General features: G+C 38.9%; 2 protein-coding genes across 3 annotated transcripts; one reads left to right on the top strand and one right to left on the bottom strand.

The window, feature by feature from the left end:
• Window positions 1–1,073: 1,073 nt before the first annotated feature.
• Window positions 1,074–6,861, top strand: LOC103938063 (transcription factor BIM1-like). Its single transcript, XM_048589710.1, is given in 15 exon segments — window positions 1,074–1,232; window positions 1,333–1,409; window positions 1,712–2,069; window positions 2,202–2,279; window positions 3,960–4,361; window positions 4,484–4,553; window positions 4,665–4,816; window positions 4,922–5,030; window positions 5,229–5,298; window positions 5,399–5,494; window positions 5,580–5,691; window positions 5,694–5,804; window positions 5,807–6,047; window positions 6,218–6,347; window positions 6,439–6,861. Coding segments are annotated over 13 exon segments (1,713 nt in total). The 5' UTR covers window positions 1,074–1,232; window positions 1,333–1,409; window positions 1,712–2,032; the 3' UTR covers window positions 6,544–6,861.
• A 5,421-nt stretch (window positions 6,862–12,282) lies between these two features.
• LOC103938054 (rhamnogalacturonan I rhamnosyltransferase 1-like) lies at window positions 12,283–16,609 on the bottom strand. Of its 2 annotated transcripts, XR_007260254.1 has the most exons (9): window positions 15,660–16,609; window positions 15,025–15,092; window positions 14,825–14,913; window positions 14,543–14,708; window positions 14,129–14,418; window positions 13,845–14,049; window positions 13,593–13,750; window positions 12,560–13,173; window positions 12,283–12,429 (listed from the first exon to the last, which is right to left on the bottom strand). XR_007260254.1 is itself a non-coding variant. In XM_009348054.3 (8 exons), exons 1-8 carry the CDS (start codon window positions 16,030–16,032, stop codon window positions 12,927–12,929), a joined length of 1,596 nt encoding a protein of 531 aa, XP_009346329.1. In that variant the 5' UTR covers window positions 16,033–16,609; the 3' UTR covers window positions 12,433–12,926. The 2 variants fall into 2 exon arrangements, 1 of the variants encoding a protein (XP_009346329.1); XM_009348054.3 differs by lacking the exon at window positions 12,283–12,429 and having other exon boundaries at window positions 12,433–13,173.
• Between the last annotated feature and the right edge of the window lie 212 nt (window positions 16,610–16,821).

The following is a 16,821-nucleotide window of genomic DNA, read 5'->3' as shown; positions in this document are numbered from 1 at the left end:
ATTCTCCAACCCTAGGCTAAAACTCAAATTTCCACTTCTATTCCCCTCTAAAACTCAACCCAACCCAAGGCTAAAATGTGGACTAAAACCTAAAACTCAAATGGAAGCCAAAATTAGGCCAGGATTAGTGGGGTTGGCCCACCTTATATGTATATTTTATTTAGTTTTATATTTATAAATTCATTGAATCCAACGGTTAAGATATAATTTGATGAAATTCAACGGTAAAAAAAAAAAAAAAATTAACGGTCCAATTTAAATCTAACGGTTAAAATAATTAAAAAAAATGTTTCATTTGTTTCATATTTGTTCATAGTGTTTAACGAGCTTCATAATGTCGGTTAGTGCTTTTTCAGTATTTATCAAAATCTAAATATTTTAAGGTTAAAATGTTCATAAAATTAAATTAGGATAGTCTACATAATTTTTTATTTTTAAAAAGTTACTTTAAGAAAAAAAATTAGTCTAAATTCATTCTTTAATAATTTGGGGTTAAAATTTTAGGCCAGAATAGTTGAAGCAGAAAAGTTGTTTTTGTGTTAAAACCTAAATTTTCTGGACTAAAAATTTTATATTTTAGGTCAAGGGTTGGAGATGGTTAAAGGAATATAAAGTGATTCGTAAATTTCTTTTCTATTTAGAACAAAAATACCCTTTATTTTCATAACTAAAAAAGAAAAATGCTCTTTTCTGAAAAGAAAATTAAAGTTATGATTATTTTCGTATGTGGACAAACGGACAGAACACTACTCGGGATTGCCAAATCATAAAAAGATTAAATAAAAGTCGGGATTGCCGAAAATATAAAAAACTCCAACCCAAAAAGTAAATAATCCAAGTTCAATGAACCCATAAATTAAAAATTAAAAATTAAAAAACAACGCTTACCCCGTTAGACTAAACGGCGACAAGTGGCCATCAAACAATACCCCTATCAACCTCCGTTTCAACCACTTAACGACGTCAACCCCGCCGTAACGTCGTTATTCCAGCGGCGGGTTTCACCTAACGGAAAACAACAAAAACAAATATTAAAAATACAGTAAGCAATGAATGGCAGACTGTATAAAAGATCTCCAGCCAAAGAGGTCACAAGCTCACCGAGAGAGAGAAGTGGAGTTTTAGAGAGAGAAAGAGAGGAGAGAGAGAGAGAGAGAGTACCGACTATCGGCGCACTGTTCGTCATCTGAAATTTGAAGAAGGAGAAGGAGCTGATAAGAATTTCCGAAAAGGTGAGATTTTCATGCTCGAAATTTCGGAGCCGATTTTTCTCGGTTCATGCATTTCTGTTCGATCTTTTTCAAGCTCTGAATTCAAAGCACTTTTCGTCAGTGAGATTCGACTCTGGAGCTGAATCGTTACGTAAGCTGCTGTAACAATTCGAAATTTTCAAATCGCAGAGACTGAAGGTTCGAATTTTTTCTTCCCTTGGTTGATTTGAATTTTTCGTAATTTTATTCGGATCGTTATCGGTTTGTAATTCTCAAGCTCCTGATTTTTTAATAAAATTATTTTTCGTCAGTGAAAGATGATATTCCAAACTACTCTGATGAAAGCGAACACGATTCGAACGATTTCTTCTATAAATTGTTGAAAGCTTCAAATCGTCTTGATATGTATGGGGAATTTTCATTTTATGGTTTTTTTTTGCTTTCCGATTATAAATCAAGAAAGAACTGACGATTTCGTGCCGAAAATTGAAACTTTGCAGGCGAAGCAAAGCAATTGATATCGAAAAGCATTCGGAGAATTCGAATCAAAGCTTGGATTTTTCTTTCCTTCTCCTCTTCTGAAAGCGAAAGCGAATGTGGCCTTCGAACTTCGAAGGTGTTCGAAGGCTCCCCGCGAATCTGTGAAGCTGAAGCAGCTGAGAGAATTTTTTAAAAAAGAACAGAACTTTCAACCTCTCCGTGTCATTAATCCGGGAATTCACTGAACTCCGGTGAATTTGGAGTGTTTGGATACTGAATTTTCCGTTAAAATTACAAATTTTCCTGGAAAATAATATCTCAGCCCGGCGGCCTGTACAGATATGGAGCTTCCGCAGTCTCGGCCGTTCGGTACCGAAGGTATTTCATTTTTCGAAAACAAATATTTGTTTTCGTTTTTAATTTTTTGTTTTTTGGAAAGAAATTTTAGGAAATGGGAAGGGAATTAAAAGTGTTTTAATTCTTAACCTTGAATTCAAAGTTTTTGTACAGGAAGAAAACCGACGCATGACTTTCTGTCACTCCACGCTCATTCAGTTGCCCAGCAAGATCCAAGACCACCTGCTCAAGGTACCCTTCCTTTTTCTTCATATTAATATTAATTTTTTAAATATTTAAACAACTATAATTCTTTGTATACACCGCGAGATTTAGGTACAACAAGATGCCATCGTAGCGTATCTTAAGCTAGTTATTATTGCATATTTGAGCTCTTTTACTTGACAAGTTGTGATAAGATTCGAAATACCATCACATTAGCAGGGTTGTAACATAAAATTCTTTAATTCTCTTCAAGATGGTTTTTCTATTTTGCTTCGATGCGGCGAATTAAGAAGCGCGTAGCTAATTATTTATTGTCTCGTAGCTTTAACCTTCTCACATAACTATTAACAATTGATTTTTTTTTTTTTTAACTATTAGATGCTTTATTAAATATACTATAAGATAGTATAACAGATAACCAAATACAAACAATTTAACACCCAACGTGAATATTGAGAACAAAAATTGCATCTTACAGAACTTTTGGAAAAAAAAAAGAGTTCAGGCATGACACAAACTAAAGACTAGAAGAAACACTTAACCTTTCATAACACAAATTTCTTTCTCCTCTTCAATAGATAGTACAATTCATTAAAAACTTAAAAAGATATTTTTAACTAATTATATAATGACACATAGTGTAGCGCAACGTATTCCTGACCTATTGAAATATTTATTTATCCCTACACAAGATCATTTTTCTATTTTTTTTTTCGATTATTTGCATGTGTAAATTAATACACGAGAGAAAATACGTATTTTGTTTGTTTAATTAGACAAATATAAAAGGGTCACGATTATGCATGCACGTGACCGCAACTGAACTGTGGATCTGGTTGTTAACAATCTGGGCCATGCATGTGGTGGGCCAGCCTTGAAACAGTTAAAATTGGCTGCGAATGCGAAAAAGGCAAGGGCTACCCTTTACCAATCGGCACCTTTAGATTGGCGCGAGATGGAGATGTTGTCGGGTCCTTGATGGGACCCACCCATGGAAGTTAGCAATGATTTGACATTTGACATGTCGCATACCACGCCTGATGCAGGTGCATGGTATGAAACGTGGGCTGTGAAGTTGACGACTCATTATTTTTTGTTTAATTTTTATATTAAAACTTTTGTGCGTAAAGTTTTTAAACATGTTTTCTTCAAATCTTGGATCTGAGAAATGAATCTGAAAAACTGGATCATGAGAACTGAATCCAGAATGTTTCAGTTTTGATATTTTGAGTTATATTCTATTATAATATAAACTAATACGGGAATGAAGATTCGAATTTGAATGTAGATGGAGTGTGTAAGCTAATCTAGGCAATATGGCTGTGTTGAAGTCTGACAATATATATCTTCACCATCGGGTGGTCCGGTGGTTAATTGAGACGAATTTCAGGATCATATTTCACATTGTTCATCATGGTTTGATTAGTGGTGTTGGTGAATCACACAAAGATGGTTATGAGAGGCTGAAATATCTTTTTGAGTCTTTCCAGCTCTCGAAAGAGTAGACTGTCATGACAAAACAACCAACTACCTATGTCCAAATATGATATATAATCATTCAATGACGAAGTTTCCAAAGTCAAATAATTTCCTATTAGGAGAAAATTTGAGAAAAATATATGGTAGTAGAGCAAGATTTGCAAATGCTTATCTGGATTAGGGCTACACTATTTTCAACACCTTACCTTTGGTTTTATGTAATTTCAGGACGGTACCTTGAAACACATGATTTCTTACGACCACTTGAACGAATGGGAAAGCCATGCATTGCTAAGGAAGAAACCTCAGTTGAGATATCAACCGCTGAAAAACAACCGTCTCATGCGGCCGCGCAGCCGACTACTTCTGTGGAGCATATTCTCCCCGGTGGGATTGGGACTTACAGTATAAGTCACATTTCGTATATTAATCAAAGGGTTCCGAAACCAGAGGGATCGCCGGTGTTTACAGTCGCTCAAACAAGTAGTAACGAGAGAAACGTTGACGAAAACTCAAACTGTAGTTCTCACACCGGAAGTGGATTCACTTTGTGGGAAGAATCTGCAAAGAATAAGGGAAAGAGAGGGAAGGAGAATGTTGTGGGAGAAAGACCCCTGGGTACCGTGAGAGGTAATTAAACTTGATCTGTATTTTTTGCTTGTGGTGCATAATTTGTGTTCCTTAAATTCCAATGTATGAGAAGAAACGAAAAATGGAAATGAAACTCATGGCATCTACTGGGGTTTTGACAGGGCAATGGACCTCTTCGGAGCGGCCTGCGCAGTCATCTTCCAACAATCATCGCAGCTGCTTCACTTCTCAGTCAGTCCCTGGCCATCTCGAACTCTAATATTATTTTTCTTTCGTCTCTCCGTGTGATTGATTTCGATATATATATGCAGTTTTTGACATATATAATTGGAATGCCAACAGGTCATCTGGGCAGAAGAACATGAGCTTCATGGAGATGATGAAGTATGCCGCCAAGGGTAGTACCCAGGAAGCCGAACTTGACGATGAAGAAGAGTTTGTTCTAAAAAAAGAGACCTCTACTACTACCACCAATGCCACCACCACATATAAGAGTACGTCTCCTCGTTAGATAAAATTTCACTTGAAATTCTTTACCCTATTCTTATCCTTTATTTATTTTTTTTCATCTTCACTGAAGAGTTTGTGTGTTTCTGAAGGTGATTTGAGGGTAAACGTTGATATTAAGAGCTCTGATCAGAAGGCTAACACGCCGCGATCCAAACATTCTGCCACCGAGCAGCGAAGAAGAAGCAAAATAAATGACAGGCAAGTTTCTCTTCAATATAATACAAAATTCATGTTTTGGAAATAAGAAATGCTACAAGAACCAGGATGAATCCCAAAATTTAGCCAGTTTCGTATGTATCCGAAGCAATAGCTTTTTACATGATAAAAATCATACGATCAGCTCCTTGGCGGGTTTTCTAACATTATTGTAGATTGACCCTTGAAAGTTATTTGCAGATTCCAAATGTTGAGAGAGCTCATTCCTCACAGTGATCAAAAGAGAGATAAGGCATCGTTTTTATTAGAGGTACGCCGCACGTAAATTATTAATTGTCGTAATTTATCTCCTCCTTTACCTTTCACTTCAGATTTTTGAATGACCGGGTTTTTATGTTTTCGCTTCCCAGGTTATCGAATACATTCAGTTTTTACAGGAACGAGTAAACAAGTACGAGGGTCCATACCAAGGATGGAACCATGATCCAGCAAAATTGATGCCTTGGGTAAGAAGTCAGGCCCTTATATCCTTTTGTGGCATTACCGTGAACTAGTAGTAGACTAATATCTTTGTTTTTCTTCTGGAAACAGTTCAACAATCACAAGCTTAGGGAGAGTTACTGTGATCAATCTCGAGGCATGAATGGTGTGTCTGGTCCTGCATTACCGTTTGCTGCAAAGTTCGATGAGAAACCTACTTCTGTCTGCCGACAATCCCTGGAAGCTGCGCACAGAACCCTGTAGAATCCGACACAAGTACTGAAACCACCTTCAAAGCCGTGGATAACCACCCTGGAATAACAAGCAAGTCAATGCCTTTCCTTTGTCAATGCAGCCGAACTTCTTCGCTCCTGTCAGGAGTAGTGCTGCTGCTGCTGCTGTACCTCCAATTCCACCTAGACTGCCATCTGATGCGGAGAACACATCTCAGCATCGATCTACGTTATGTCAGACGAGATCGTGCGCTACTGATGGTACTGCCACTATGGATAAGCTAAAAGAACAGGAGCTGACAATTGAAGGTGGCCGAATTAACATCTCAAGTGCCTACTCCCAAGGGTGAGTTTTCTTGTGCTCTAAGTTACATATTCAATCGGTCTTTCTATGTTTGTTTCGAGTTTATTCAGCTTATTTCAAAAATGTGCCAGCCGTAAACCCTGAAAGCTCTACTTAGAAGATGCATCTAGATTTATGAGTGAATAACATAAGCGGATTTCGGCATTGGACAGGTTATTGAATACGCTGACACAAGCCCTTCAAAGTTCCGGCGTGGATTTGTCACAGGCCAGTATTTCCGTGAAAATCGAGCTAGGGAAGCGAGCAAACAGAAGATCACCTATACCAAAATCCGCGATTAAGGTATATCATGTTCATCTAGCTGTCCCATAAAACGCATCGAATTTCAGTTTGTATAACAACCACAGCTAAATTTGTCTGCATTCTTCTGCAGGAAAATGAGATTCCGACAAGCACTTTAGGAAAAAAGCACTCTGTAATTGCAAGCAGTGAAGAATCTGAACAAGCCCAAAAGAAACTCAAGACATTCAGGAACTAATTAATATGACAAATTAAGCCTAATGTATTATTATTTTTTAAATATAATTAATTCATTTTTTTTTTTTTTGGAACCCCTTTGATGAAGTATGGGGTTGAACGTACAATGTACATGTAGTTTCTCATTACTTACAGTTTATTTAGTTAAGTTGGGATCCAAATTCCATAGATTTCCCAACCAAAATATTATTTATTGTTTTTGGTGTTTAGAGACGAGATTTGAGTGTAAACAGAACATCGCTTATTGTTAAGGCTTCCATTCTAATGCTGAGAAGCCGCTTTTGCATTTTTCAATTGAGGTTGCTTTTTCTTCTTGTAATTTTCCTTGACATTTGTAATTTTTATTTCTTGTTAACTTCTCTCGTGCTGGCTGAGTGGCAACCGGTTGTATTGGGCCGGTTAAAAAGCCACTCACTCCAGCACGGGTGCTCACCAGAATTTATTTATCTCATTATATAGCTGGTCATCTATTCCACCTCCCTCAAGCTCTATTGCCCTATTTTGCTCTTCATGTCGACACTTCCGCACAAGCTAAGCGTCATTAGAATCTGTATAAGACATTTTTACGGTCACCACTCAGGCCGGCACCTGGTACACGCCGTTAGGAATTTGCATACGAGATTACGTCGAATACAGAAGGGTAGTGATTTTCACCAATCCCTTTCTTTCCCTTGCACACCTCTATTTACATCTGGGCTTTGGATAGAATAAATCAGAGAATAATCAACGAACATACATAAGCAAACATGTGGACAAGGAAAAGGAGAGTGTCGGAAAATCATTTCACGTCGACAAATGTGAAACTTTGACTCTCTTTTGCTTCAACTTATTTGGGCCAACTCCACAAGAGGAATGCCAACGTGGCCTCTCTAACCGTCAACTGATTTGGGCCCAATCTTTGGTATGAATAACTATATTTATTATTTTAATTAACCTCATGATCCATGAGTTTATGTAATCAATTTTCATGAGAGTATTAGCATTATGTAATACAAAAATGTTACATGAACTTTCTCAAAAGTTGGACTCTTCATGAATTTTCCGTCACCTCATGTTTTTTGTACAATATTTTATAATGTTAATACAGGAATTAACATTAAAGCGTGAGTTCATGAAAAGTCCCACTTTTAGATCAACTCCACCTCTAAAAAACTGAGTTGGCCCAAAATCCATTTAATCCACCCAAATGAATAGTAATTGGCCAAATGTATCTCCAACCCTAAAAAATGAGTTGGCCTAAAGTTTGGTCAATTCGTGTTAAAATATTATTAATTTTTTTAATAAAATAATAGAAAAATAATTTTATTTTTAATTTCAGATAGGATTTTTAACTAATCTTGTTACGCCACATGTCATTATACGAAAGTAGTAATTCTACTCCAAAGTTCTCGCGGCTGCATCTCATTACCCGTAATTAGGTCATGAGTAATTTGAACCCAGCATTCACACAATGTAACATCTTCGATGACCGTCCAAGTAGCCATTTTTTGCACACAAAAATATATGAAAGCTTTGGTTCAAAGTGTTGAAAATATTGAAATGTGGTGTAAGGTGGAAGATGATGGTTAGGTATTTATAGAAAATAATAATAAATTTTGTTTTAATTTTTCTGTATTTTAAAACAATTTTTTAATAATTTTTATTAAGTTAATTTATCTGGACCATTGGATTTGAAAAAGATTGAAATCCATCAGCCCAAAATTGGACACGTGGCCAATAGTAAGAATTTTGACTTTTTTTTAATTTGAAGTTTTTTGGCCGAAAATCCTGGACCGTTGATCTAGGAATCCGACTGCCCAAATATTGCCACATGACTAGCCGTTGGGTTTGAAATTCAAAATTTTTTAACTGTTAGAAATCCAACGGTCGAAGATACGCCACGTGGCCTATGTCCCACATGTGACAGCCTGTCCCGGATTTTTCGTACCGTAAGGGTGAAATGACGGTTTTACCCCTAGTATGTTTGTTTTGTTGTGTGGTCATTTTTGGGATTTGTTTGGATGGTTTTGGACCACACACATACCCACACTCATTTCCCTCTCTCTCTGCCCTGTCCTGAGCCCTCTCTCTCTCCCTTTCCTATCCTTTTCGTACAGACACCACCCAAAACCCTTGAAAACTTCACAGATCGAGGAAACAAGTTACACAGTTGTGCTCGTGAGGTCCTTAGGAGTTCAACCATGCCTATCTCAGGTAAGGATACCTTCGTTTTCACGTCGAACTCGGGATCCCCCGATTTGGTCACTGTTCATGCACACGTTAATTCTTGTGTTTTTGGGAATTTCAAGCTTATAGGAAGCTTGGTGAGGTCCTTAGGAGGCTCGGGGTGGTTCGTTTGAAGGTTTTGGACGTCGAGATCGTGAGTTGCAGGTTTGGCCGGAGTTGGAGGTGTTTTCCTGACGAGATTCCGTTGGTTTTGGTGCTTGAAAGTGGTATGGATTTGTTCCTCTTGTTGTAAGCTTCATTTTGGTACCAATTTTGTGAAATTTGGTTGAAAAACGAGTGAGATATCAAGCTTTGAAATTTTCCCGGTTTTCCGACGCCAGAGTTTGGCCGGAGAAAACGACAGAATATTCCATCAGTTTGGATGGAATATTCCTAACGGCGTTAACGAAATCCGTCATAGTTAATGAAATATTCCTGACGGCGTTAACTGACGCCGTCAGTGTGCCAGGCACGTGCCTGCGCGTGGGCGGCGCGTGTGGCAATGCCTTGGCCGGCGCGTAGGGGCGCGTGGGGCGTCGGAAAATTATTCTAAAAGTATAGGAATGTTCGTGAGGTTGAGTAGATTACGTTGGTGTATTCATACACCCCATTTGAGCATTGTATGAGAAGTTATTTCATAATGTTGGTTATGTGCTTTAAAATTTACGTATTTATAATTGTTTCGCATATAGGTGAGACCTATCCCAAGGACGAAAGCGGTAACTCGAGGCAAGGGGGTTACGACCCTTCTACATACCAGTGAGTGGGCTTTTGGTTTTCCATATATACCTATATACTTATGTTTTTCCTAGAAAGTGAAATGAAACGTTTATACGTTTTTATGCCATGCATTATGTTTGCCGTTGATTATGCATTATTAGTTGCATATATATATATATATATGTATGTTGTTGCTGCGGACGCACAGGTAAGTGCCAGGTAAGTTATGGTTTATGTTTATGTTTAGTAGTGATTTGAGATGCATAGAGAGCTTATAACCTGCACCCTCGGTGTTAGTGCTCCCGCCCAAAGTTGGGCACAGTCCTTCACGTGATGTTCACCTCCAGCACCACACGCTCATCTTGGATCCAAGTTAGGTGCACAGTCCTGTCGTACAGACCACTTTAGGTGGTTCCAACTCGTAGATGACCCGCGATTATTTGCCCAGTCTTCACGTGATCGTAGCACTTGAGCGTACTTATTATACACCCAGTCCTGTCGTACAGACCACTTTAGGTGGTTCCGACTCGTGTGTAGGTACAGTTAGTGAGTTGGAGATTTGAGCTCTAGATTCAGCCGTACAGGTCACGTTAGGTGACTCCGGCTGACAGATTACATGGCATTGTTTGGCATTACCTGAGTACTTGCATTCTATTTCGAGGCATGTGGCATGGCATATTTCCGAGCATGATTTATATATATGTATTTATTCTATTTTTCTGGAAAGTATACAGGTTTTATGGCGAGGGGTTAGAACTTTGTTATGAAATGGTTTTTGAAAAGCTTTGTTTTTGCCCACTCACGCTTTCTGTTTTGTGCCCCTCCAAGTTCTAGTTTGGCTAGCGCTTTTGGTGGTTCCCCAGAGGATTTTCTCGGCTTATCTAACAGATCATTACTAGTGTAGGACCACCTTTGGGTGTGTTTATTTAGTGTTGTTCTCCCGGACTGCACTAGGTCTTTCGTGCTCTGAACTTTGTTTCTCACACTTACGCTTGCACATGTATGTTATTACTTTGTGTATAGCTGGTTTTTATTTATTCGTACTTTTATTATTATTTATTAGCTTTCGCACTGTGCACATGGTTACGTCACTTCCACGTGACGGCCAGCATGCCCAGATCTCGGTCGGGGTGTGTTAGTTCCCACACCCCTTTAGTGCGCTTGCAGCGCGGGGCCAGTCATTTGTTGGTTGTCTGCAACGCGCGCCCACGTGCACGTGTTTCTCAAGTGCCTGACGCAAAAAAAAATATCAAGCCTTCGCTGACGCCAACATGACGTTAGATAGGCCGGTTTCCCACTCAGTCCATTATGGGTCGGCCTAGAGACTGAGGTGGACTTTGGGTTGTCCTATTTTGTAGGGTGGAGTGGGTTTTTTTGGATGCCAGCCTCCAAATGAGAGGTGGCCTTGCTCTTAAGAGAGTTCCTTTAGCATTTTCATATATAATAATTTAAAAATTACATCAAATTCAGTAAACGATGAGATTCTTCAATTAAATTCTTTAATTAAGATTTTAATTAGTAAAGAAATGGTTGGATCGGGTGTTTAAATATCGGATCGAGTGAATACCATCATAGGGATCATCTTAACACAATTTCTCACTTCAATTACCTAAGAGCTTCGTAATCCCACAAAATTCCAACTTGTAATTTATAAAAATTATATAAAATATATATGAGCTAGCAAGCAAGCAAGGGGTATTATGATCATATCTCACTCACTTTTATTACTTGACTTCAAAGACAAGTAAAGTTGCTTCTGCATATCCTAGTTAATACTTTTGTATTATATATTATCCTACATGAAACTAACACATGTATTAATTCTTGGTGATCGTAACGTAGAGCGAAAGCAACTTAAATTGTGATTAAATTAATCCTTAATTACTACAACAAGTAGTGAATTTTAGGGTTTGGTAGTCTAGAGAAAGCTCTTTCTTCACTGTTTGTACGTGGATTTCTTGGATCGTACAAATCTGAGAACGATCGTCAACAATTCAACAAAGAAACTAAATAATAATAATATTATTTGTAAATGAGAGGAAAAACACAGAATAACTCTATGCAGGCATTTCTATCATGATTTATATATTGTATTATATAACTATATATATATATATAATATAATATTATGGAATGGAAACAAGACAACGTAACAGTGTTTAAATCAAATAATGATGAAATATTATAAGGAAAACTAATGAAAATGGTTTGAAAATTTTGAGTTTTAATGATAAAGACAAAATAAAGGGTAAAATGAATAGTACCAGATTTGACTGTTTAGTGTAATAATGTGGTTTTTCGTTAAAGTGAACAGTACCGTGGACTTTTCGTTAAAACTCTCAATATTATAAGACACTTTTGTGTTAAACAAGGTATTCTCTAATTCTTTTTCCGATTAATTGAGATGATCATGACACCATTTTTTGGTGGTGGTGGTGGTTGTGGTATGGAATCATGGAAAACCAAAGTGTTATCAACTGCTTTTTCATTTGTCCTAGCCTCCTATCCGCATCACCTCCTTTCTCTATACAGAAATAAATGAATGCCAAAGGACCACATGCCCCCCAATTTTCCCATTCACTTTCCCTTCGCAAGAAACCAAACCTAAATTGACATAAAAATACTCCAACCATCATTCTCTTTTCTTTTTGCTCAAATTCCAAATCCGATTAAAAAATCCTTCCGCCAACCAGTATTTTTGGGACAAATTTGTTAACCAAAATGGCAGCTGACATACGATAAAGGTAATGAGAGAAACATGTTTGACCTGTCATGGTCGTGTGAGATGAGATTTTCTGGAAATGGAACCTTGATCTCCAAGTAAATCAAACACTTATGGAACATGTAAATTAATGGAGATTTGTGTACAGGAACATGATAATCGGATCCCGGCTGGCCGTGGCCGTTCTCTCTGAATCAGACCAGGACCGGCGTTACAAAACGGGGGTAAGAGGGCAATGATCTGTGCAAGCAGAAAACTTTCAGAATGTAGTATATAATATGCTAAGAGAATCACAATACCATAGGTTTCGTTGATCTAAAAGGAACAAAAAAATTACCAAAAAAAAAATTTAAGGAATAAGGGGTTTGACCTTTTGATGATGATTTTTCGCAGTTCCAGTAAAACCAAACCTATATATGTTCTTCCCCACCCCACAGACAATGCAGTTTAAGATCGTTCTCACCCTGAATGGCAGGGTAGCTTTCTATACATGATTTAGTTGGATTATTTCGGGGCTTATACAAAAGATAAAAGACATCGTACAGCTCGTACCATACGTGCATCCTCTCGGGCTCCTCTTGAAGATTACTTCACTACATCAATCTCCATCGCCTCTTCAGAACAAAATGCTCGTTATGGCCGTACCTCTGTAGACAACTTTTCTTCCAGATCTGTGTGGGAAGGCAGCCAACACTGTAGACCATGGATGAGTGTCACACATCTTGTAACGTTGTATATCACGTACTACTTAGTTCATCATCTGATGGTTGCAAACACTCTTCTGGGTTGGCATAGAAATAGTCCTCCTCTTTAGGTCGGTCTTGGATCATCAACCTATTAGTTGGTTTCCCCATGCGATTTGCATGAGCTCCCTTTACCGCAGATGAAAATTCATCCCAATTCAACAACCCACTAGTGTACCGGTCTATCAAATCAACAAGAAGCCTTCTGTCCAGTAAGATTGTCTTCTTGAACCCAAGAAACCTGAAGAATCATGAACAAACGATGTTTAATTTTAGACGACACTTTTCACCATTAACAAGAAATAAGGGCAGATGATCATGTAACAATAAATCTGAGGAAAATAGCATGAAGCAAATCACGTAAAAAATACATCCCTTCGTCACAAATATCAAGCAATACAAATATATGAACCTGTTGATAAACTAAAACTCCAAAACTGGCAATTGTTTCACAGTAAAAACAAAGTCTGACTGGTGCATAGGTGTGTACACAAATGATCATCTCCTCAAAAGAGACAATTTGGGACGACAAATAACTAGGTGGAGTTTTAAGTTTTAAAACCAACCATCGGAGCCAAACAAATCCACTAGATGCATTGAAAATTTGCCATATAACTTCTGCTATGAACGAATGAAAACTACACTGTAAGCATAAAGTACCTGCGATGGCCTTCAACCACTTTAGCCATGTTTCCATCATATGTGGGAACGAAGATATCACTCTCCAATGAGACAAGATAATCCAATGCTGCCATTTGGGATGAGTGGTTTTGAAAGAACCTAAGGTCTGATGGTTCCAACAGTGTCTCTTTTCTGACCTGTTTGAACAAATGCAAAGGCAACTTGTGAAAACGGAAAACAAAAAAAGTAACACAAATACAAAATAGGTGGCTTCAGCTATCTTCTACTCACCAATTTTGGAAAAGCCTCTCTAAGACTTGCCATTCTCCTCTCTGCGCCATAGATTTCACCAGCTGCGATATAAATCTGAATATCGCGGTCAATGTCAAGGGCACTCAGTGTAAGAGCAGTTTCTTCAGGTGTCAGAGGACACAAACCATCTTTCCTTTTCAGGTCAGAATTTATTATTTTCTCTTTCCACCAGGGATAAGCATATCTGCCAAAAAAATGAAACCATCACAGAGAGAATAATTTTTTTACCGAATTTTATCCATTGAGTGTCAAGCATAAGTTACCTCATTCTTGTCAACTCTTCCACCTCCTCGATGTTACAACCTTGAGTACAACCAGAAAATGCCAACATGTCCATTTCATATCTAAGATGAAGTACAAGGAATGGACCATTTTGCCTTAGAAGCCTGATAACCCTTCTGCCCAACTCCTCTATCTGAGAAGTGAATCTTAGAGCACTGAAATTAACTCGGCAGCGAAGTTTCTGAATCTCCAAAGGTTGTCCGTTATTGGCAAGTCGAGCATCAGTTCTATTCAGATGTACAACTTTGTATTTTTGTATCAGAGGAAGAATCTGTACGAAACAAATTTGAAAGGAGGACTTTATTTCAGTCAATTATGATGGGGTTTATGAATGTTTTAAGAGCTGCACCAGAGAGAGTTCCTGCTAAGTTATAGAGAATATGCGAACAACTAACCTGTTTACGATAATAAGACATATCAGACCAACTAACGGGTGGCATGGTATAAAACATTCCTAGCTCCACTCTCCTCTTTACCCTGGGAGGCAGCTCTTTCAATATGCGAACCTCATCTCTCAAGGATGTGATGAAATGATCCACATCAAATATGTCTTCGAATTCACTGTCATATCAAGAGAAGGTAAGAACTCTCAATATTGGGTGGAAGAAACTACCCTTCCTTTTACAGTTTAAAAGAAATCAGTAACTTGAAAATGTTAGGAAATTATATTGGCATACCTGGAATCAGCCCAAAAGGAGGTTTTGTCGAGTTCAGGGACTATGAGAGTGACGTTCAAATATCTTGCGATAGCAACCATGTCACATATCTGTAAAATCACCACCAAGAGAAAAAAATGAAACCGGTAAGCATGCACTAACTTAATCACCAGGGATGAATTCCTGTTAAAATGCAAAGTCAACTGCTGCTAATCACTCACCGCTGCTCTCATTTGATTGAGTCCCCCATTGCATGATACCATCAGATAACCATTGTTTTTATAAACCCCTGATGGAGAACAAAACAAATTCAGATTACACGCCGACCCAACAAGCATCCAAAACCAAAGAAAAATATAAATGACCAATAGATACAAAGTTAGGACAGCTATTAAAGGGCTACAGACTACTGTAATTAACATTCCATAGGAAAGGAATCGACTTTTCAACCATATCGCAATCAACATAGGAAAATTTACAATTGTAGTTCAAGCTCTATCACCATAATACACCGGTTAACCGCCTGTATAAATCAGTTAACTTTGAACTAGCCAGCTGCTTTCTGAATTACAAGTTTCTACCTTTTAGCATTTCATTTCTTGGAGCCAAAGCAGGTGCCGAGCTATTAACTTTGGTGGGACACAAGAATTCTCCAAGTACTAGTTTGCATTACGCACAACAAATGAGCATTTGGGTTGGTTTTAAAATAAAAATAAAAACCGCAGAACAATCATAAAATTATCATCCAAAACAACCCTACTGCCATTTGGAGTAATTAGCAATTAAATACAAGAATCCACATAAATAAATAAAAACCCCAAATTCCTGGAAAATTGGAAAATAATAACACACTCACTCTTGGGCGGAAGAGCTCTGGCCGGAAGAGAAGGCAACCTGTCTTGCAAGACGGAGGAGGCGGCGGCGGACTCCAGAGAGAAACAAGCAGGCCACCCTTTCAAAACCCTAGGACCCCACATATCCCCCAGAGCCGTTAATTGCACGATGCACGTCCACAACAAAACCGACGAAGTCGCACGGATCATCCACAGCTTCATTTTCGACCTCGACGGCGACGGCGACGACGCCGCCGTGACCAGCATCGAGTTCTTTAACTTTTCCCCTCCTCCTCCGCCGCCTCCCAACACCTTAAATCCCATCACTCCCTTTCTCTCCTTCTTCTCCACCTTGCACATCAATCTCTGTATATTCTCTCTTCCGCCTACAAACATCAACGCAGTGACCCAAAACGGTGCGTCTCGGCAATGCCGGATCCAAAAAAATGGCTTTCCTTTTTTGACCCCCCGCTATTTATAGAAACCAGCAAAGATTCGAGAACCCGATTTCCCCAAAACGGACCCGAAATCCTCACCACATTCCTCAAAGATTTGCTCCAAAACTCTCACGCTCAAAGATTCCCTCCCAAAATGGCATCAAGAACCCTAATTCATTACAGCAAAAAAAAAAAAAAAAATCGAAAGTTTCGATCTTTGCCGCGACACTCGAATTCCAGACCCGGGACAATGGAACCCAAAATGCGAGCTGCAATCCCCTCCCAGATCCACCGTCTAAATTTTCCGGCGAGATCAGTCGCCGGAGCTTTTGCCGCGGGCGGCCGGCGATTTAACAGGCGAGAGAGATTGGGGCGGAGGAGAGAGGGAAGAAGAAGAAGAAGACAGGCAGTGGTGCTGGTGTCATCCCATCATATGATATGGTGCGAGCAATTTTAGAGAGAGAGAGAGAGAGAGAGAGGAACAAAAAACGCGTGACGGGCGTGCGTGACGTGCACCGACGGTTCGAGTGGGCTTTTCCGTGCTTAACACATTTGCTTCAACGACTCAAAGTGCCCAAAGCCTCCAATAAATTCCCGCCAGCCATACGGCGGTCCGGCCGGGCCCCACCCCAACTATGTCCTGCACACGTGTCGCCGATCCGACCCTCCGTTCTTGACACGTCGTGGGCGGGATCGTGGCTCCGTATCAGACGGTGATGGTGGTTACGTTGTCGCCGGTTCGATCGCG

Source organism: the organism of the source record quoted next, unplaced genomic scaffold (genome assembly GCF_019419815.1).
Source record: "Pyrus x bretschneideri cultivar Hongxiangsu unplaced genomic scaffold, Pyrus_bretschneideri_v1 Contig3, whole genome shotgun sequence".
Taxonomy (NCBI): domain Eukaryota; kingdom Viridiplantae; phylum Streptophyta; class Magnoliopsida; order Rosales; family Rosaceae; genus Pyrus; species Pyrus x bretschneideri.
This window is presented reverse-complemented; position numbering and strand designations above follow the sequence as displayed.